The 23,367-nt window shown below is 46.8% G+C and overlaps 1 protein-coding gene and 1 long non-coding RNA gene across 5 annotated transcripts in view; one reads left to right on the plus strand and one right to left on the minus strand.

Annotated features, from left to right (window-relative positions):
- Positions 1-338: 338 nt before the first annotated feature.
- Positions 339-1,253, minus strand: LOC143147292 (uncharacterized). The gene is made up of 3 exons (XR_012992226.1): positions 928-1,253; positions 535-860; positions 339-438 (listed from the first exon to the last, which is right to left on the minus strand). It is a non-coding gene; the product is annotated as an uncharacterized LOC143147292 (long non-coding RNA).
- A 6,669-nt stretch (positions 1,254-7,922) lies between these two features.
- The window catches only part of LOC143146907 (lachesin), a 58,733-nt gene continuing 43,288 nt past the window's right edge, over positions 7,923-23,367 (plus strand). For all 4 annotated transcript variants that reach the window (XR_012992112.1, XR_012992113.1, XR_012992114.1 and 1 more), the window contains exons 1-2: positions 7,923-8,464; positions 20,654-23,170. Coding sequence is in view for 1 of the 4 variants with exons in the window: in XM_076311647.1 (XP_076167762.1) it covers positions 23,038-23,170 (133 nt within the window). In the remaining 3 variants the exon portion in view is untranslated. The remainder of the gene's footprint in view (positions 8,465-20,653; positions 23,171-23,367) is intronic.

The raw sequence follows: 23,367 nt of genomic DNA on the forward strand, positions 1-23,367 counted from the left end.
CAGACACACCCATTTCTACAGACACGCCTACTCCTTTAAACACGCCCACCTTTGGACACGCCCTCCTTTTCGGACATGTCCCCCTTCGGACATCTCCCTTTTTGGGAATGCTCTCATTTCGACCCCCCTCCTTTTCGGACATTTCCGCTTTTGGACACGCCCCCTTTTGAGAACACGCCCCTTTTGGACACACCCCCTTTTCGGACACGCCCCCTTTTTGTGCTTTTAATCGTGTATCGAGCATTCGGTGAACGGAGGAATTAAGATAAAAATGTAATATCGAGTATATTTCACTGCAGCGTGAAATAGAAGAAAAAAAATGTTACGTAAATATGATAGCGGTATAACTGCTGATGTTATTTGCCGAGTTATGTCGAGTTGAAAACAATGTCGCGGAATGCCCGTGGGTTGAGTCAGATCAGCATCGAGTACATTTTTCTGTAATTCATTGTAATTTGATGCGTAAGGCTTGAAATTTCTACGTTGTTGTAACAATTTTAACAATTTTATATTGTAGTTTCAGTTTCCTCTTACCTGTGTAGTTTCGAGTTCTGTATTATCGATCCGTAGCGAAGAATATTTTACGAATTGAAAATTCGGTTAAATACAGAAAATTGAATTGTCGATGCGCCGTTAAGGTTGTCCACCCTGTACATTTTTCGTATTTTTGAATACGAAAGTCTAATAGGATTCTCGAGTGGTTTTATAGGAAGATCGATTAGAAAATGTATTCCAAGTATAGAAATGTATAGATCGACCACTTGGAAAAGATTCCTGTGACGAGAGAAGCTTGGTCCAGACCTCTTCTTCCACCAAGCATCGCCACAGACTCTAGTTCCTCGATGGCGCCTCATATTATTCTAATTCGTTTAATCGGTCGTTACTTTCGTTCGTTACTTATCAATTTTAAACAATTTATCCACTCACCGGCAACGTAGACAGAAAAGTAAGTCTGTCACTGATTTGGTTCGATCCGCTGATGTCGGTCGACGGTTTGGTGGGAGTGGCTCTTAATTGACCTTGAGTAGCCTATGAAGTTGGATGGCACCATAACCGAAACTCGACACAGCGAAGAAAGATTTTCCCGTCGTGTTCCGAAGTAGAAAGACCTTTAAAGTTGATTCTTTCTTCGGTTCGTCTATATAGATCCGACATTGTTTTCGTTCGGTCGTTTCAGAAGTCACTTCGCCAAGAAGAAAATATCAGCTTCCAGCGTTTCGCTTTTTATCGATTTCCACTGTATTTCCCGCGTGTGAGCAGAATGTTATCGTTCTACTTACTCCGAGCGATAAATATTAAAAAAGAAAAAAATAAGAGAAAAAAGGGGAAAGGCTGGTAGTGAAAAAATCGATTACAATCTCGCTCTCGGCATTACTCTGTTGGACCCTGTGTCTTGTATACGAAAAGTATTTCTGAACACTTCATTTGCATTCCATTTTCGAAACTCTCCGATAATTAAAACGTTCTAAACGGAGCTACGTTTTTGCTCCTCGTTTCGTACGTACCCATACTTTAGTCGGTTCGTTTGCATAGTACTTTCGGAGCAATTCTACCGTCTAGCCGCGTGTAACAAGATTACACTATCCACGGTGTTTTTTGCTAATCGAGCCGAGTTCGTTCCCCTTCGCTGACAACGGGTGAACGTTTGACGGAAGAGAATAGAAGTTAGGTGATTCGATTAACCGGCAACGGGAATAAGGAAAGAGCAATAGCCATAAAACGAGGAAAGGGGAACGAGACGCTACAACGTGGCCGAGGGGTGTCAGTTCAAGGAGAAAATTCGCGCGAAAGGCAACTTTTTAAAAATGGCACCCTCTTAGATCTCTCCGGTTTCTCTTTTTCAATGGGTCGCTCGCTCTCTCGCGCGACGTTCCAGAGTCTCGTGACGTCACGATTATTCGATAAACGTACGGATAGATACACTTCCGAACCTTGTTGGTAATTCAGGGAGCAAATTCCGACGCACAGAACAAGGAAACGAACGTAATTGGTACGAGTTTCGATTTCCCGGCTTACGAATCGGAGAAAGTATTCGACGTACCGTGTGTGTAAAATCTTGAAAAAAAAATGGGCGGTCGAAACTTTGGAAAAAATTTCATACACGGTAAATCGAGAGAACGTAGTTACGATATTCCGTCTCTGGAGAAAGGTGCGAAAGCAAAAGTCCAGCGCGATGGGAAAAACGACCTTGAGCGGTCAATTGAGTTCGATGTGACTCTACTTCCATCGAGATTAACTTTTTCAACTACAGCCCCGTCCACGAGTCGTCGAATACTTGGCGAATGTGTAATAAAAATAAATCGAAATTACGAAACGAAATTAAGATTCATCGACGTCACGAAGGATGTATAAATGAAATTCTACGTTAAGGATTTAATCAACTTGTGCGATGTATATTTGGAAATAGTCGCTCGAATTAATTCTGGCACGCTGTCGGATAATTTTTGTAGTATTTCCGAACTAATTTCATTCGAAACTGTCTGGAATACTTGCTACGTGTCCATTTTTTATTTTCGACGTGTTTATTTTAGAAATTTACTCGCGCGTACGATATTAATTGCAGCGGGTATTTCGGGAAGGTTAGCACGACCTGGTACGCGGTGATTTTCCACGAATAAGGAAATTGAAAATACAATTAACGCGAAGTAACGTATTACGTAACGACGGGTTATAGTTTCGAAGACTCGTTTCGTGCTTTAAATTCGATTTTCCCGAAAATAGAGTCTCGCGTAGGAAATTTTTATTCGACGACTTCGAACAATTTATTTTTACCGTAAAATCGCTACCCGTCCGGTTTATACCACTCGTCCTGAAACACGCCGTTGTAGACTGTACGGTAAAATAATAAAAATCGTAGTAGCAAATTTTATTCGTATCTCACTGTGCATCTTCGAAACCGAGTGCGAGTGTGCTCGATGACTTATGGTCGACACGGTGCGTTAGCTCGGCGTTCTGTGCACAGTTTGGAGTCTTGTTTGTAACAGTTTGTACAAAATTCGTGTCCCCCGTTGCAGAGTATGTTTCTCCGGCCGCTTTAACGGTTTAAACAAACCCAACGGATGGCAATCGATCGCAGAATGCCCGATACCGTGCTTTGTCGGCAGCGCAAGGAGAAATTGTAATATCGGTGACAGATTACGGAAAATTAGGTCAAACCGCGACACAGCACGCGTCACGCGCATTCTTCCTCAACTTGTCACGGCTCGAAAAATAAAGCTCGGTGAATCGACGATCGTGCAACGTTTTTCTCCTCTTTGACCCCGTAAAATCACCCCTCGAACTATCGGCGCGCAATTAAGAACCATCCCGCGTACCTGCGTCCATGAGCACGGGCCGTGCATCGAACATCAGCGAGGGAGAGAGGGAGGGAGGGTGGCTTTTGCGTTTAACGCTTTCACGGTAGAGCGAATTTTCGTAATCGTTGGTCTAAAAAAAGAAAAAGAAGAAGAAGAAAAAAAAGATAAAAGAAATAAAACGAAAACTAACAAAAAAAAGAAAGGAAGAACGAAAAGTGTCCATCGATGGACGGTTCGCTGTATTTCGTTTCCCGTGTTTTCAAGAACCGCCGGCTACACCCTTTACCGCGTAATGGCGCGGTAATAAAGCACGCAGCGGAAAGTTTCGTAAATTATCGTCGAATTAATGCGGGCTTGTATAAAGTTTTACGCCCCCGTCCTCAACGTGGCACCGTTCCCCTCTTTTCCACTGCTCGATAAAATTCAACCGGTACCCGTGGCCACGTGCACGTACGTCTCGGTACATCCACATCGCGAGCTCGTCGCTACTCGTATTCTCTCTCATGGTCGCCGGTTCGTATCGGTGACGATTGCTGGAAACTGGGTGGGGCGGCGCGGCGCGGGGGCGCCTGCGTCAGACGAGATATCCAGGAGCGTGTCTCCTGGGTTATCCTTAAAATATCCGGGCTATCCTATTACCACGAAATTCGAATCGCGGTGGCTTATCATTAATCACGGCCTCCCTTCGCCGATGGGAGTAGCCAGGTTACCGCGTCCTGTCTCTTCTCGCTCTCTGTACAGTCTCGGTAGGTGCGTTTCAGAGCGTAGCGATGCGCTCGTGTTGCTCCGCGCACACACTCTTTTTCTCTGTCTCTCTCCGTTGCGTTCCTTTTATCCGGCACCTTTTCCGATTTCTACACTCCGGCCAGAACCACCGATTCACGGCGGACCGCTGAAAGAGAACCAAGTGATAAATCTACGAGCGATGAACGAACTGCTCGACCGGTTGGCCCCCACTCGCGTTCTCCGCACGATCGACTTTTATTTCAAAAGGCGATGAACGTCGGAAAAGGGATAGTCGAGCGAGAGAGCGAAACAGAGTCGAGGCCGTGCCTAAGGGTAAAAATAGGGCGGAGGGGCGAGGGAAAGCCTAGGGGGTCTGGGATGCCCGCGTACGACGTGAAACACGGCCCAGTAATTTGGAGAAAATTTAAAGCGCTCCGTCGAGGTAATTGCGTAGGCGTCTCTATGCCGCGTCTGCTCTATGCGCCCGCGCCACTTCCCAACGTGCTCCTTTTTTCTTTTCTCTTTTTTTTTTAGGGTTTGTTTCTCGCTCCAAGGAGACAGACCGAAAGGGTTTCTAATTAAACGATACGCTGGTGGGTTTGACCCGATAAAGTACGCGTTAAACGCGAAGAGAGGGCCGGGAATAACCCGACGACAAACGGTAAAAGGCGAGACGGATCCGCTGACAGAAATACGAGGACGATCCTCCGAATCCGCAGTCGACACCGCTCCACGTTGTTACAAGGACTTATTACTTATCGGGATCCGTGGCTACTTTCGCGCCCGGAACGTGTTATCCCTTTGGCTTCGCCTCGCGAGAGAAAAGAAACACGACGCGGAACGAAGCGAACGACGAACGGATAAATCTTCGAAATAGTGCTCGAACGAATCGCCAATCGTCCATCCACGCACCGTATCGATCCCTGATACACTTCCACTTTCGGTCTCGGGTTTTTAACGCGTTCTGTATCCGATTGAATACGCACTTACGCGGATTCGACGCGCCGCGCCGCGCGCACCAACTTGAATACAGATTTATTCCCCGGTTTTTTTTTCGTTCTTTGTATTATTTTCCATTTCCTGAATTTGAAACGCTGTACAAGTAAATTTATTTTCTACCGTGCATCCCACACTCTGGAACGGATCGGTCGAATTTGTAGAAGGATTGTGAAAAAATGGAAAGGAAATTCGATCGGAAAATGTACTCGTATTTCCGTAGCTGGTAACGATACGAAAATGATTTTAAACGTTTCGCTGCGCGTACCTGGTCGCAGACGTTTCGCGATAAATGTAATTATATAGTATTCTAGAGCGGGAAAGCGATATTCGAGTATTTCCAAATGATAAGAATGTCTCTCGAGAAACTTTATTCGCGTTATCGAAGTAATCGTAACGGTAGCGAAAAGGACAGGCAACGATAAATATCTGTATTTCTTCTATCCACGTTTGTATGTTTCTCTACACTGGCTAAACCTGACAAATAATTCGGAAAAATATTAAATTCCAAGTTCTGTACCGATTTACGCTCACTCAACGAAAGTTGCACACGAAACGGTAGCGTGATATCGGAGGACTTTCTTATTGTAGATAAACTCGTGCGGTGGTCAACGTGTCTCCTTTGTGTCTCCATCTTAAACGTATCGAACATTATTTTCTTTTAACGCGCGCCGGTTTCTTTCCTCGGAAGTATAACGAAATTTCAAAGAAGAGTTTATTTCGAAATGTAATTAAAAATTTTCCAAGACTCTTTATCGTCATCGTGACAAATAACACCGAACGGAATTGTAAATAAAGTACGATCCTTGAGAAATAACACGCGAAGAAAAATAAATGGTCGATGTTGTAATATCGATGAAAATTGTCCGAAATCGATGTGCATCGATAACGGTACGGGGTTGAAACGCAGCGGGTTTCGGTTCCATCCGACACAGGATTTTCCGAAACGTCGAACGCGTGAAAGACGTTTGAATCTTTTTAATGCTGTTACACGCTCTCGGATAAGCTGGCGTCGCGTAATTTCCGACGTCGAATGCGTACGCCGACGCGTAACAAACGATAAAAGGAAGTAAAAACGACCACTCCGGCTAGCGTGAACGAAAAAAAAAAGAAAAAGAAAAAAAGAAAAAAAAAGAAGAAAGCTCGCGCGTGTAGCGATGGGATTGAAACGTATTTTGTCTCTAAAATGGGTACCGACTCTTGCAAAGGAACCGTTCCAAGGAATGTTTTCAAACGATTCGAAGCTCACGACTGGAATCTCGATTCTCGCAGATCGCATCGAGACGATCGAACGCGATCGGCAACTTTTTAAGATCAAAGTTTCGTTACACCTCGATAATTGTTAGCGTTAAATTCTTCTTCTATACGGAAAACAAACGTGACGAATGCAACAACAACGATGACAATTGTACAGGAGAAATAATACTCGAATAAAAATAATTCGATAATTCTGAAATTGATCAGCTCGGTACGTTTCGATTTGTATCGTACTATACGTTATCGCAATTGCGATCAATTGACGCTGATACTTTACACGATTCGGAGGAATTCGTACAAAGTTTGAGGAACGATTTCCAAGAACGAATACTCGCGCAAGTGTACCAGGTTCAAAGCGACGAAAGATGTTCTACCGATTGTCTGGGCGAAGATTTGTTCGAAGATTTAGGAAACGCGAATCAAATATTCGATACAAGGTATCGTCTAACCGTAACATTTATAACGGTAATGTAATCTAAATTAACGTGCAACGAATAACATTACACGCGCGAGTGATCTTCCAAGACGAACGCGTTTAAAACGAAAGAAAGACTCAATTAGGAGAATATCACTGGAACGAAATCAGTCCGGAAATGCCGGAAGAAAAATTAATGGAATTTCAGGTTCGAGAGATCGTTTCCTCGACAAAAGGAAAGAAAAGAAAAAAAGAAGGTATAATTTCGTGGACAATGTCGAGAATTAATAAATATTAGTTCCATTTCGTAACATCAATTCGTTCCTATTCTGCATTCACCGAGTGTCGGATGGCTGGATGTCGGTACGCGGACGGGAGTACACATCGTTGTCCTTTTGAAGTCTCAATGGTATTCTCCAGAGAAAAAACGACCGTCCGCGTGAGCATATTGGGTCAGACGTTGCAGTCAGCCTTCGTGAAACGAGCTTACTCGTCGCTGTCCACATTGTACTTACGCATAGGATCGCGTTCCCTTTAATTCGTGACCGTTCTCTTTCTTTCTCCCTGCAATACCCAGTAATTGTACCGGTGGCGCACGAAACGTCGACGGATACGTTTCATTAATACCGATGAAAATTTACTTTCGATACTCGTTCCGTGCTCGGACGTAATTCACGGGAATTGATACGCGTCGGTATTAACGAGTGTGTCATCGGATTGTTCCCATCGCTAAGTGCGCGGGACCGAGAGACACGGAGAGACACGGAGAGACGCGTAGAGACGCGAAGGAGAGAGTGACGGCGTGTGTACCGGTTCGTTTCGAGCGACACGATGTGTGTTTCCCCACGCTTTTTGTTTTAATTTCGTAGAGGGTGCCGGCTCTCTCTTACCCCCACCTTCTCTTTCTCTCCCCCCTCTGACCGTCTCGGTCCCTCTTCCACTCGCGCCTCCCTCTCTCGCGGGAGCCCCGCGAAACGTTCCACGGTGGTTTTCAGCGCTGTGGATGCTGCTAGGTATATATTCTTCGTCCTCCTCTGGCAGCGTTCACCGTCCTTCTTCTCCCACCATCTCTCTTTCCCCTTACCATCGTCGATCCCCTCGCGTCCCGCTGCTCCGTTTCCCCTCGCTTCGTTCCCTCCACCGTGTTATCCCTTCTCCTCGTTCGCTTTCGCCGCCACCCCTACGAGTCGGTAAAGGGCTGAACCGGCCAGTGCAATTCACGACGACACAGACGTCGAGTCCGCGCGTCTCGCCGCGTCCTTTCGCCTGTGATTTTTTTCACGCGTTCGCCGCGACCTTGTCGCGGGCGCGCGCGCCTCGACGGGCGAACTGTCGTCGAATTGTGCGGACGGTGACACACGGTAATCGGAAAACATTGCTCCGCGTTTGATCGTTGTCGCGTAACGACGGTTTCGGTCTATTTCCCGTACGAACGAGTCGCGTCGGAACGCTGCGGTAATAGACGCGCTGCGTCGTTTCTCCCGCCCCGAGGACATTCGTTTCTCTCCTCGAGTTAATCAACGCGTAGTCCCGATTTAATGATCCTTCGAACGTCGTTAAGCTCGCGCAGTCGAGGCGCGAACTTCGACGAGGTGGCGGCCCACGGCGTCGAGTAACTGGAAAATGATACGTTCGGGACGACGACGACGACGTAACTTCGAGGGTCGTTAAGCACGCGCGACAACATATCGGCGGGATGTCAACATCGTGGCTGTCGGCGGTCCGTGACGACGATCTTGCAATCCATCGACGCCGCGGAATGCCCCGACGACACGTAAGTCAGCCAACGGTGTCTTTCTCCATCGGTCATCCTCTGTATCTTTTTTTTTTTTTTTTTCATTTCGATTCTCTCCGCAACGACGGTTGCAAAAAGGCTCGGCTCCAGTCACCGAGAATCGTAATTATTCGCGGTCGAACGGAGAGCAATTGGTTCCGAAGGAGCGAACAGCCGTCCGGGAAAGCTCCAACGAATTTATAACTCGGATAACCTCGTGATCCGTCGAATATAAATTTCCTCCCCTTTTCTTTCCACCGTCTCTCGTCGCGGGCTCTTTTTTAAGGGCTGCGAGAAAACTCGACGAGTGCGCATTCGACGCACCGGTTTTTCCTTCTTCTTCTTTTTCTTTTCCGTTTCTTTTTTTCCCGAGGCACCGTGTACGGGTTTCTCGACGTATCGCGCCGAGTTTCTGGTCCGGCGTAACGACGTCCGCTTCCACTTGAATATGCTTCCCGACCGTCGGACTGTTCCGCGTACGTAACAAGGCCGACGAAACGGTAACCGTGACGTCTCGTTCGTTCGCGAACGTCGAAACTCACTCGATGTTACGGGCGCGAGTTCCCCGTCGGCTCAGATGCGGTTAACGAACGCGTTTAATTTCGTAAATTTTGTTAAGTGTTCGGTATAATCGCACGATCACGCTCGTGGAGCAGACGCGTACACGCACCAGATACGGTATTAATTCTCCGGTGGTGAGAAACTCGGCTAAACTACGTTTCAAGTTGGGAGGGGCGATAAATTTTCATCGTCGAAGGACGGTCGAGTTATCCGGAACGATCGGGCGCTGGGTTAACGAAGCGGATGATTTCGTGATAATTCGTCGGCGACGAAACGTCGGCTGTCCGAGGGAAACGATATCGCGTGAAAAGAAATACGTTAGGACGCGTGGTCCGAGCTGGCCTCTACGCGGGATCGTTGAAAAGCCGATGGCGTGTTCTCGCCGCGGCCCGAATCGTGAATAGGTCGGTTCGGTAAAAGCGGGACTCGTTAGTTCTGTTTTCTCGTGCACGATAATGGAAACTCGGCCCGAACTTACCTACCCGCTTCTTCGTTGGCCACTTCTCGTCGTCGCTGCGAAAAGGCGAGACCCCCGTGTACTCGTCGCGAATGACACCTGTCACTGCTCCCGACCAATTAAACCACGATAATTGCGGCGAGTACAAACCGATAAACTCCCGTTATCGGAGGTTTCGTTTGGCGCATTAATTTTATCGCCATTCCCGTTCGATCGACGCGCGAACGATTACTTTAATTGCTTCGCCGTTTCAGCACGTTGCCCGATAATTGTTCAATAATAAAATCATACACAGAACCGACGTGTGTGCGCGGGTTTCGGCCGGTCCGGTTGGAATTAAAGGCAATGATCGGGCGACGATTTCGCGACCGCGAACCACCCTAAATTTATACGATTCGGAAGCGAATCGTTCTCGTCGCGGGACCGGGCTTCGACTTCGTTGAAAACGCTCGCTGTTGACCGGGAAGAAATTTCTCGCGTCCCGAATCGCATTGTAAAAACTAGTTTGTAAACACGTGATTAAATGACGCTCGAAAACTACGCGGTTGAATTGGGAAACGAGATTTTCCAAGCGTCGAAATTAGTTTCCGATGGAACAACGGAAATTCTTCTCTCTCTCTCTCTCTCTCTCTCTCTCTCTCTCTCTCTCTCTCTCTCTCTCTGTGGCGCCGCGATACGCGTTATCTTTCTCCGTTTCTCTCTCGCGTCCGTGTTTTTTTTTCCCCCTCCCCGTCTCTCAGCGTGGTAAATATCATTCTCTCGAACCCGAAAGTTTGTTTGATTTACGGTCTGTCGTTTAACTTCGGAAAAGGTCCATTCGCGGAGGATTTCATTGCTGTTAACACCGTGTTCCGCGTTTGTCATTGACACCGGACAAGTGTACGCTTCGCCAGCGGAGACGGATCGAACGTCGCCGTTGATTGCTTTCTTCTCCGTGGTTCAACGTTTCTACCCTCGATGATCGATAATCGCTGTCGATTGTGACGAACGAGTTGCGGAAAATATATATTTTTCCCCTTGCCCGTTGGTTAACGCGATTTCCCCCGAGCCCGTAACCTTCGCGAATTCGCGTTGCAATTTCGGATCGGTCATCCGGATTAGATCGGATTCGAACTAATCCCGAGACATACGGGATCGTTCTCGCAGGAACGTTGTTTCGCGTGAAAATGTAACGCGGTCGTAGCTCGATTTTCGGTCGAGCGGCGAGCGCGGACAGGACGCGGTGATAATTTCCAGAACGGAATAATTACGCGGAAAATAATCGAAGTTCGTGCGTCGTGTTGCAATAACATAACCGTGGACGAATAAATATCGCGCCATTAGCGAGTTTTATCGCGGGCCGAACAAACGAGCGACTGTGCTTCATCGAGAAACGAGAATATAGTAACGATTTATAGTGGCTCGCCTCCGGAAATGGAATACAACGAATTTGATGCACGCGATTCGCGTTTAAGCGAAAGGGGCCTCGACGTAATCGGATAAACTTACGTAAAATATGTTGGTAACAACGCGAGCGGTACAACTGTTAAACATTTTCACGCGCGAAAGTGGTAGAACAAAAATTACCGCTCCAGTCGTTTTAATAAAGCGTCGTTTTCCATTTCGCGCGAGTCATTGCCTCCTAGAAAATATCAAGTGCAAAACGTTTCGCTCTCGGAACAGTTCCTCGCAAAAATCTCGATACGCGCCCGGGGTTTTCGACGCTGCTGCATTTATATCTTCCGTTTCGTTTTTTTTTCTCCTCTCTCTCTCTTCGCGAAAAGTATTTCTTTCCAGAAGACAAAACGTTGTTCGTGCTTCAATTCTAAGCTTTTCTCCCCGCTTAATAGCCGCACAATGCGCATCAACGTTAATATCGTCGTATAATATTTTCCACGACGCGGAGCCTCCGCGTTCATTCTTCGAAACTTTGTGTTCCGGATGCTGTGCGCTTAGAAGAGAAAAAGAAAATGTTTTTTTTTTTTATAAGAAATCTCTTTAGTTCTCCTCTGTCGCTAGAGTGTTTTATTAACCGGTGCATTGACGAAGACCGTGAAAACGCGATCTAGTGTTTTTAATTCACCGCTGATGCTGCTGGAACGAGGATTACCTCGGCAATTATTTTATGGATTAATTTAACCTTTAATCTTCGCGGACTAATTTACAAGAACCCCGGAACAAATACGTAGAAGGGAAAATTAAAAATCGTCCCCCTTCGTGGAATCACATTGCTCCGTCTACTGTGCTAATAGAAACGTGGACTCTACCGATCATTTATCAACGCAATATAAAACCTATCGATATTTGTACTCTTCTGTTCGAACGTTTTATCGTTCCTTTCATTATCGGAACATTCTTTCGTAACGATCAATGACAATTCGCAGATCGACGAATAAAAATACTACGGTGTCGGGAAAGCTACGATCACAGGCATTGAACATTTTTCATGGGAATCTGCGAAATATTCGTGGGATTACGGAAAAAGGTTCGAAGGTGGCCCGAAGCGGAAAATAATATAATCCATGAACGCTGAAAAGAAACTTGTGAGATTCGACGGACGAAAAAGTTACGAGATATGTAAACATTTAAAAAAATCGTTTCTTTGTATTACATTTGCATTCCTATCGTTGATGTTATCGTCGTTTCAACCGAAATACATAACCACCACCGCCAAGAAAGTAAATAGAATATTTTCCGTTATCTGAACTCGAATTTTTTCTCCCCATTGATTCGAATAATGGAGATTCCATTGCATTGGGTCGCTTCGTAAGTTCGTGCCGTGACGTGTTTATGCTTCGGTTTAATCTGTGGAATGTGTTCGAAAAAAATATAAATTTTATACTTAACATCCGGTAAAATAACGAGCGAAATGCGTGTCCATTTTCGTCATCTCGTGTTTCACAACTTCTGAAAAGGGCGTACGGCAACGACTGCAGCGAACAGCATTTGTAATGGTCTGATAGATTTCGAAAGGAAAGTTTTAATCTTGAAACGAGGAGTCTGTCGATAGGAGAAATGTCGCAATTGCTAAACATGTAAAAATTACGTGTACATAAACATTCGAAGGAAACGGGAATGATGCCAAAGCTGGACATGTGTTAGTTTCGTAGATAAGATTAAAATATTACTTCGTATGGTAGAAAAATAAACGACAGAAACTTATGAGACGATCTAATATCTCACGCTAGAATATATCAAGACACGCGAGAGAAGTACTCGGATATTCGGTAAAACTCACGAAATAATGAACGTGTACCACGCGATAAAATCACGGTTGTAGCCTTCCAGCGTAATATACGCATTCATCGCGACGATAAAAATAGAGCCAAACTATGATTCCGTACGATCGTGTGTATTTCCATCGAAAGATGCACCGATGCGCGAGCAATACGTAATTGTCCTTTTCTTTAATAACGGAACACGAACGCATTCGACAAAGGTGGATTCAAAGGCGAATATCTTATTGCACGAGATGCGCAGTTGCACCTTGCGGGTGCATCGATGCGTCCTTTAAATAAAACATAGTTGTGTGGAGATAAATCTCGAAGAACCGCGGCAACATTTGCCTGAACAAATTTTCTCTGCAGTCTCTCAAGGAAAAGGCTACAGGACCCGGTTCCTCGAATCGCTCTACGTATCGGATCCTTTGGAACTCGTGCATGCGAGATGTATCGGAACACGCGGGCATATCTTTAGCGACGAATTCGAGAAACAAAAACGACGAGACAAGTTCGCACAAGGATTTGTTCCGTTCGATCTTCCGTCCAAGTTACGAGGATTTTTCTATTTTTTTAATCACCTTACCGACTGACCCAGCGCAGAGTTCTCGCGAAACGCTATTCTCGAAGAATACACTTGGATCGAAAATACACTGCCTTCATCTTAGACGCGAGCTTTCGTACGTGTTCTCATTGACCTTCCGATACGTTTCAACATTCTAGGGATCGCACTGATTCGTCGAGAGCCTTCTTTAATACACTGGGGGAGTAGTCGAACGTTCTCGATCGATGTACCGTAAATCATAGATTTTAGGGAAGTCTTTGTGTAAGAAACCGTTAGACTCGAATCCGGGGATCGTGGTGGTCGGACGAGAAGTTCCCCCGCGTGGAGTGCGATCCATTTGTTCGGAAATAGGACATTTAATTCCTGTGATACGAGTCTGACTCGTCCCGAGGTTTCACGTATCAGAAACTAGAGATTGGTACATTTTCGAAACATTCGTGAACGAAATTCTGGCGCGATACGTAAAGTCGTTACACGTGTCGTAACTCGTCACAGCGATTCGGTTATTTTCGGCGCGAAAAATTATTCGCAACGATGTCGAATGAACTTGAATCGAAGTGGAGCACCGTTGCGTATAAACCGTATTCCGCGTATTATTTCGAGCGGGACGGTCTCCGATAATTCGCTAACTCGTTTTCTAAAAAGTTTGCGCAATATTCGTTGATTAACGTCAAAAATGATTCCTGTCCGTACTTTTATGTTAAATCGACGTGGAATGGTAAATAATATTGGACGTGGAACATTCTGATTAGTAACGCGAAACTGTAAAAGCCATTTATTGTAGAGAGAACTCCCGGATTAAAGGGAATGCGATACTACGAGTAAGTGGAATACGCGATAGTGTCGAGTAATTTTTGCATACTCGCGAACGGGGGCTGATTAAAATGTTTGACTCGACAGGATTCGCAATACCTTTCCCAACCGATCTTTCTTTCTCCCTGTAATACCAAAGAACGTTTCGTTCGCGGTAAACGAACGCGTGCTCTGTGTCGAGTAAACGAAGAATAAAGAAAACGCGTTACACGAATCGGACTTGCATTCGATACAGATGTTGATCGTACAGATTTCTCGAAACAATCGTGTGTCCCACGGTCTCCTCTCTCGCAGTGCCTATTATTTTGGCCGATACGCTTAACGACACGCTTTACCAAATCTTAACTGTATTAGGTTCACCGGCGATAGAAGTACTCTTTCGAAATGGGGCAGTATCCCGCGGGTGTACGTGTATCCTTTCGAATGTTTTCCTATTTGGCAAACGTCTATTAGGAAAGCATTCCGCGTGCATGTGTCTTGCCAAAACAGCGAGTTGCAATCAACAAGATCGTGCACGTATATAAATGCATATCTATTTCTGCATTCGCGTAGTCGGCTATTATCGCTTCGAAAGGAAACTATCGCCGAGCTCTGCTAGAGACCGTTCGTAGAATGTTGCATAAGCGGTGTTTATAAACAATCGGTGCGGTCGCACAAGAGTTAGGAATCATTGAGAGTAAACAGCGAAGTGGAATCAGTGACGCCGGTTCGGTAACGAGAATCGAGGTTAAGTTCCGAAACCGCCTTCGGCTGTACTTCGCTTTTAGGTAATTAGTCGCTGCTTCCGTTATAACACTTTGTCCCAGTATGGGTAATATATGCGCGATAAAGTCTCAAGAATAATAAGAATCGTTATTATTATTGTTATTATTACCGCAACGGAAAGATGCTTATAACTTGAAAACGTGTTCGAAGAAGAGAAACGTTTGCACGAACTTTCCTCGTCGTACGTTTGCGTAACGAATTTCCAACCGCGTGTATCGATACACATCGTACTTACAAAGGGTCGATTTACCATACGCTGCTCCCGTTACCTCTTACGATATTAATTTATCGCGACAAGGCTCGGCTGTATTCGGAATTCTCCGTCGCGGCGTTCAACTTGTCATTAATTCGTATCGGGCTCGAACGCAACACCGACGTAGCCCCTCCGGTAAAATCTTGCCGAGAGTAGTTTAATCAATTGTAACGCGGCGCGAGAACCCACCGAATACGAAAAACTCGCCCGCGGTATGTGTACGCCACGCGCCACGAAATTATGCACATACGTAATACGAATCGATATCCGTAGGTATAATGCGCGCCGCGTGGATATGAATGAATACTAAACAGGATCGTACAGATTTTCAATTAACCGGCTCTTCTGTTTTCGGTATTCGGTTCATCCTCTCGTTTTTGCGCGTGTACACACCGGAAACGTAACTGGCGGCGGCGAGCTGCCCTCGCGGGGTATCGCCATACCGTGGAATAAAGGGCAACGATTTTCATTTAAATGTCTTCGGGTCGGTCAAGTGGCCAAATAGGACGTGGCATCCGACGACGATTGACCCGATAATTGATACCGAGCCATAGGTTAAATCGATGCTCAGGATTATCGGCACTTTAATCGGCACCGGCAATGGTGCAATTTCGTGTACCACGAGGCACACAGAGGGACAGAGATAGGGAAGAGGAGTCTGTACATAGCGGAGTGAACTTAATTACCAAGTACGGATGCCAAATCCAGGGCAAACCGTTTCATCCCGTTCACGTACGAACGATACGTGTTTATGCGAAAAGGGGATCTACATTATTCAACGGCCGACTCCTCGAGAGCTTCTTTACACGACACGAACTCCCTCCTTCCAGTATTAGCTTTTTCTTCATCTTTCGCCGAGCCCCGACAAGGGGGTATGCCCCTTTTCAATGAGCTTCGTCGAGATACGAAGAGGGTTCACATCCGATAAACCCGATAAATTCCACCCGGCAAATGTTCTCCCAGATACCAATTAGTATTCATAAAGTCGACCGCCGTTCATCCTCTGCTCTTGATCTTAAATCCTTAATCCACCATATTTCCCGTCGATACGTATCAACGTGGCTGAACTCCGTGACTTCGCGGTCAGGGATTCGACGAACCTACCGGCCTCGTTCGACAGAAAAAAAAGAAAGAAAAAAAAAACGAATCGTACAAATAGCACGCACCAGCGAATCCGGCTGGTTCGCTCCTGCCAGAGACACCGTACGGGGATTTTAAGGTCTGATCCGACACTAGCCTCATTACGCTACGTCAATTACACGGCGAACTGCACGCGGTCGAGCGTACGTGTGTTTCGCGCCTCTGGCGATTTCGTGCAAGTTGAAAAACGAAGGGTCTCGTGGAGCGATGTAATTGCACGAAATTTTGTTTCAAATTGAAAAACAAATTTACCTAACCCAGACCTGCTCCACCGCTGCGCCGCAACGCGGTTCTCTCCGGTACGCCGTTTAAAAAGTTCGGTTCCTCTTTTTGGACGAACCTCGTAATCTCGCGACTCGGAAGTCACCGAGTGGACAACACTCTGCAAAGTTCTTTCTATAGAATCTTGAAATTTCTCGCCAAGTCCGAGGGATGAGTTTAGAAAAATGAACAGGAAGCATGCCCGACGTCCTTTGATCTTAACGGTCTCGGTTCAAGAAGCTCTGGTTAACTCGAGAGGGGCAGTTGATCGCGTCCGAAAAGTTCCGAACAGACGTTATACACGCTCATTGCTCACTTTTATAGATGACATGGATACGAAGGGTAATCGGTTAATTCTATTCGAAATACAACGAAAGATTTCGGAATCATTCGTCGTTTAGAACGATGAAGAATTTTTCTTTTTTTTACAAAAGTACGACTTTCTCGACATCGGAGTTTATCTCGCTCGTAGAAATCAAGGGACACTTCGTATCTTGTGGAATTCTCGGTGGTGTTTCGTCACATACAAATATTCGTTGATTTACTGTTAAAGCACGTTGCGCGATAATAAAAATCAAAATTTCCTTCACACTTACTACGTTCTCGTGGAACAGTGCCGCGAGTTTTTACAACGAAAAACATTGTTCCACGTACCTTCATTTTTTTCGCAAGGAATTTGCGAGTATATAATAAACCCGAGTTACTATATTCGTCCCGAGCGAAGTGTCGCGGAAAGAGACGTTGTCGAATGTAAACGATGTTTTACATTCCAACCCTCGAAACTGACAATGAAATATTGCAATTTCCTTCGAAACGATGATTCTACGAAGAAAGGTAACGAAACGTTGCAGGAGAATGTGAGATATTTTATAAAAAAAAAAGAAAAGTGATCACAGATATCGCGAGACTGGCCTCGGTGAACGAGATACTTTTATTTTATATGCGTGCCAAACTGCGCAAAGGTTGGTTCATTAATGTCGGAGTTTTTAGGGATGCCAACTCGAAAAAAGTAGTTTTGAGGAAAATGGTGTTGAAGTTGGAGACCGCGACACGCGACGGTTTCATCCGGCGGTGTATACCGTGATAAAGTTCGTTACTAAAATTTAGCGATTGGCTTAATTACACCGTGCCCTTCGCTAAGGTAGAATTAGAACAGCGGAAAGTAAAACAATCCGATTCGTCTTTGCGCGAGCATTTTATCGTTCGGTTCCTATAACCTTGTCAATTCTTCGAATTTCGTTCCAACGATTTCAATGTAAAAAAGAAGAAAGTAATCGATTCCGTGAACTTCTACCCAAGCAGATTCCGATACAGCGTTGTACAATTACAAAAAGCAAAATTGCTCTTTCATCGGATCCGTTATCGTGCAGTCTGGCTAGTGCAATGATACGAGTTTTCGGGAAAAGAATACTATATTACTCCAAGTTCGTGTTCGTTTGCGAGAACGTCGCGTTGAAAAGAATCACCTTCGTAACTCGCGAAACGATTGGATCAACGATAGACGCGTTTCGATGCTCAAAGTAACGCACACTCCGTCGAATTTGATCACGAAAGAAGCAGACGTTCCATTTATAAAACAGGCTCCACCATCGAGTCTTATCTACGCTTTCATTTACAAAGAAACTATTGTCGGTTAATTACGTCTGCCTCCAAGCAGTGCAACTTTTGCCAGGCAACGTTTCTTCCCATTGTTCGAAATACGAAAGATATCGAACGTGACCTGTTTCCAGCGGGACACCCTGTAGACAGTTGCCAATAATTCCGCTGTCCCTACGCGGTTCCTGTATCTCGCACGTTTCAGGCTTATCGTTAGTATTTCCGCCGGTTCTGACGTCGTTGTTGGCGTTTCCAGCGCGGCTGCATCATCGTTTATATCCCGTTTGCCTCAGCCTCGTTTCTCCTCATCTTTTTTATTGCTCCGACCTGCCCGCGATCTTAGTCGCTCGTTAAATTTCGCGGCGTCTTCCACGGGGGGGCTTAACGCTCCGCGTGGTAAAGATAGGAGAAGAGCCACTCGTGGCCGAGGAAAAGTCCCTTTTCACGAACGTATCGCGCTGTCACGATTCGTTCGTTTCTCGAGGATCCTCGAACAAGTGATGATCTTTTAATAAATGTTTCCCTCTGTCGGGTCTCCAACGTCCCCGGTTCTCGGGGTCGCGGAATTTTCGCATGCCGACCACTCGTCCCGGAGTGTCTCCGCGATGAATCGTCGAAAAACGTTTCCCCTTGTCTCTACGGTAATTCTCGCGAGGCCTCTCGCGAGCGTTGAAAAACAAGAGCTCGACGACGCACGCGGCGCAAGAGGCTAACCTTTATTCCAGCCTTGTATTCGTTAAACCGTTTCCGCGACCGTGGCAGTTTATAATTCCCCGGCGATCGAGATTTCCGCGTGCAACAGTTCCGTTAGAATTAATCCGCGCGCGCTAGAAATTTACCGTTTATTATTTTACGCCGTTCGCCGTTCTGCGTACGCGCCTCGACGTTCTCGGGGTTGGCGCGTTATTCAGTGAAATTTTCCAAACGAACGGACCGAATTCGATGAAAATACAGAGCTACCGCGATAATTGCGGGGAAACTGGACTGCAAATTCCTGCAGTTGTTCAACGATCGAGGCAACTAATTCGTTAGGAAGGTGCGTCACTTTCATGGCCGTATCACCGCTATTTACTGGCTAAGTTTTGTCGTTCGATGAAACTTATCGAACGGTATAGTACTAGATTGCTCGATAAGTTGTGTCGTTCGATAAAACTTCTCGAACGGTACTATATTGAACAGTACATTTTGTCGTTCGACAAAACTTATTCAACAGTTCATTTTGTCTGTCGATAAAACTTATCGAACAGTACTACATTGAACAATTCACTTTGTCGTTCGATAAAACCTAACGAACAGTACTACATTGAACAGTTCATTTTGTCGTTCGATAAAACTTACCGAACAGTATTACATTGAACAGTTCATTTTGTCGTTCGATAAAACTTACTGAACAGTATTATATTGAACAGTCCTAAATTGAATAGTTCATTTTGTTGTTCGACAAAACTTAACGAACGGTACTACATTGAACAGTTCATTTTGTCGTTCGATAAAACTTAACGAACAGTACTACATTAAACAGTACATTTTGTCGTTCGATAAAACTGAACGAACAGTACTAAATTGAAGAGTTCATTTAGTCGTTCGATAAACCTTACTGAACAGTACTACATTGAATAGTTCATTTTGTCGTTCAATAAAACTTACTGAACAGTATTATATTGAACAGTCCTACATTGAATAGTTCATTTTGTTGTTCGATAAAACTTACCGAACAGTATTACATTGAACAGTTCATTTTGTCGTTCGATAAAACTTACCGAACAGTACTATATTGAACAGTACATTTTGTCGTTCGATAAAACTTATCGAACAGTGCTACATTGAACAGTAGATTTTGACAGTCGACGAAACTTATCGAATAACCTATTATATACGCTACTACGGTCGACTACTTGTTGGATACGATCCCCCGAATAGTTTCTTTCTACTCGATCGGTCTAATTCCGAGTAAAAATGAAAGTTTCCCCAAAGTGGATCGCTCCCATTTTTTCCCCGACGCGAACGAGAAACGTAAATCCGAAAGGTATCTTTCCTTCGCGTCGAAGCAACGCGAATAGCGAATATATAGGGAAAAATCTAACGGTATATTACATTGGCAAAAAACCCCGTGATAAAGGTACCGAGCGTTCGAAAAAGATCCCTCCGTGTCGGTGTTGAATCGTTGGCACGACGCAGTCAAGTGTGCCACCGCCTTGGCACTCTGCGGTTTTTACGAGATCGCTGTATCTGTTCCACCGAGCGTACCTGGTCCGTACCCTTCCATTTGTCAACACGGTGCAACAAACCAAGTTCCGGTGCGTTCGTCGGGTTCGTGTTCCTTCGTGTTTCACGGTATTTGGCCAAGCCGCGCGTGCGGCCGAGTAACGTGTACCTTCCGCACGATTGCGAGAAGAAGCAAACCTCTGTGCGAAATTAACATCGCGTTTGGTCCCGTCTTCGTCGCTTACCGGTTTCCGCGGGATTTAAACGAAAAGGTGTTCACCTTTTCGCGACACCGCGCCGTCGTATCCGTTGTACAAGACGCTCTGGCGTCCCCCGTTACCCGCCGCGAACTGTATCCACTTTGCTCGAATTTCAGGAGTACCAGAACGGGCCCCTAAGGAAGCGAGTCAACCGTAATCCCTGAAGCGGGCCGTTCGGACCAGCCCTTGTACGGATACCAACCGCGAGACAGCTCAAATTCCTCAAAGGAGCGGGTTAACCACGACGATCTTCCACGAAGACACCGACCGACCGTGTGTCGTCGAGGGCCACGCGGTGGCGCGCGACCGCGCGCGCGCGCCTGAGCGTCAGCGTCAGCGTGTGTCTCTCTCTGTGTGTGTGTGTGTGTGAACGCCGCGTCGCAAGCGGACGTAAACTCGACCGAAGGGTGGGTCGCCCAAGGCGTTACGCTCCAGCTCGGAGACACGGTTGTCGAGCTGGTGACCAAGCTCTCCGCAGCGTTCCGCAAACTCGCGCAACGTTCGCGAATCGGATATCCGGTAGATTGTTTGGTAAATCTCGGCGCGTGCACGCGTTCTTCTTCGTGCCGCGAAACGGCTGAGATACACCGGAACGGAACGGTGAGAACGCGAGGTTACGAGAGGAGTGGACCGGTTCGAAGAAGGTGTACGACGTTTCGAGGGGCGATCGTGGGCGTTGAAACGCTCGAGAGGTCCGCGGGAGACGGAAAAAGCGGAGAAACCGGGGAAGAGAAGGACGAATTCCGCTCGAAGCGAAATATTAACCGCGTCGCTTAACGATCGTCGAGTTTCGCGCCGTTTCATCGGGCCGTTGTACACTTGGAAACTGTTCGTACGTCCAACCACGTGAATTTTCAACGGTTAGTATTTCCGTGTTCGCGGCGTGACGTGGTCCGCGTCGGGCAATTGAAAAAAAAAGTAAGAAAAAAAGAAACGGAAGACGAAAGACGGTACGGAACCGATCCCGGAAACGTGGCGCGTAATCGTTGTTCCCGCGAGCGAGCACGGAGAATCAACGGTTGTCGCGCGAACCGGCATCGGCGTAGGCGAAACGAGCGCGGTGGGACCCTCGAAGCGAGGATGGAACTCGCGGGAGATAATGTTAACGGTTGAAATTAAACGCGCTCTCTTTATGCCCGGTGCACTCGGGGAGCAGGAACGCGAAACTTGCACGAGATCGCGCTAATAACCCGAGCGACCAACGGAGGAGGAATCTTCCGGTGGTTGAACGCGGGTAACCGTACACGGTTCTCGGTCGGCGTGTCTCCGCGTTTTCCGTTAAAAAAGAAAATCAGAGATTTCTAGAGAAGTAGCCTTTGGCTGTGGAACAGTGGGTACGAGGAACGCTGAAAGCTACTCGAGAAAGAGTGGGCCCCGGAACACGGACGGAACGTTTCGTTCTATGGCCCGGAGCGTCCTGTATTTCTGATAACGTACGGAGACCGACAAACGGTTGCACCATGGAACGTCCGTGAATGAAACTGAACGAGGAGCCGGTTAGCAAGAAAGTCCTTTCGCCAGAGGCGCGCCATTAACTTTACCGCCATAGGATATCGTCCAACGGCTTGCCGCGACGTCCCGCAAACTCCAACAATATCTCGAGACAGCCGTAGCCCGTCGAGCGTTTCGACGCGTGTATCTTCCAGGGGTTTGTCCTCTGGAAGGCCGCATCCGGTACGAAAAGGAACACCGTAGTGTCTCCGAATGTTCCGTGCAGGCTCGCGGTCTATAGTCGCGGAACAATAGCGAGCGACGACATCGGCGAGCAACTTGCCAGGAACGAAGAGCTCGTTCGGTGAGCTATACCGTCCGCGATCCCGATAACACGCGAGCGGAGATCGTGGTCCGCGAAACCGGCCGCTGACGAGGAGGCCAGCAGGGCCAGAAACGCTCGGCTCGACTTTATATATTCGTCGTTAACGATTGTTACCGAGACGTTGCGCGGCCAAACGACTCGCCCCACCGGAAACTCCGTAAACTCGAGCAATATCTGCTGCCCGGATTGATCCCGTCTAGTTCCTCGCAGCGTGGATCTTCTAGCTCGCGGCTGTTCCCGTGTTTCCACGGCAACAGGAAACTTTTCCACCGTCTACGGTACACTAATCAATCCACGCGCGACGCGAGCGTACGAACGAACGAACGAACGAACAACAATTGCAACGGTACGGTAGTCGTACGACGGGAAAGGACTTTTCACCGTATCTTGGCGCGAAGAGAAACCTCGAGCATCGGGGGCCACTCGCCTCGTTGTCGTCGTTCTCGTCTCGGTGTTTGTGCGAGTTTCATCGTAGAATTTTCGGACTCGGTCGACCAGCCGGAACGCGGCGGGGTTTCCACGGTGTTCGAGAACCCTCTTTCGATCACCGATAAAAACCCGAGGCGCGTCGTCTATCCTACCTCGCAGAGATCGCGTCGTATTCGTGAACGAGCGGTGAATGAGGCCGGTCGACGGTGAGGCAATTGGCGGCAAGGTGGGTGAGAAAAGGCGAGGTGGAGAAATATGGTACACGAGGGCACGGGTCTATGGCACGACGCGGGATTCAACGTATCGAGGTGGCTGATGATCATAATACACGGATACCGGGCCACCACCCTACTGCTATCCATCCTACTTAACGTGCTGGTGCGAACTGGTGAGTATGTACACACGGTTCTCGATTTCCTCCGCGCCCGTGTGTTTCGCCACGGTGGACCTCGGGCGAGTGTTTGCGTTTCGCTCGGTGTTGTAACGTTTCACCGTTTCGTCCACCCCCTCCCACCCCTACCTACCTACCTACGGCAAATCCATTCTGTCGTACAGGCATCGTGATCGCCGCTTTGTCGGACGTTA

Source organism: Ptiloglossa arizonensis, chromosome 5, assembly GCF_051014685.1.
Source record: "Ptiloglossa arizonensis isolate GNS036 chromosome 5, iyPtiAriz1_principal, whole genome shotgun sequence".
NCBI lineage: Eukaryota > Metazoa > Arthropoda > Insecta > Hymenoptera > Colletidae > Ptiloglossa > Ptiloglossa arizonensis.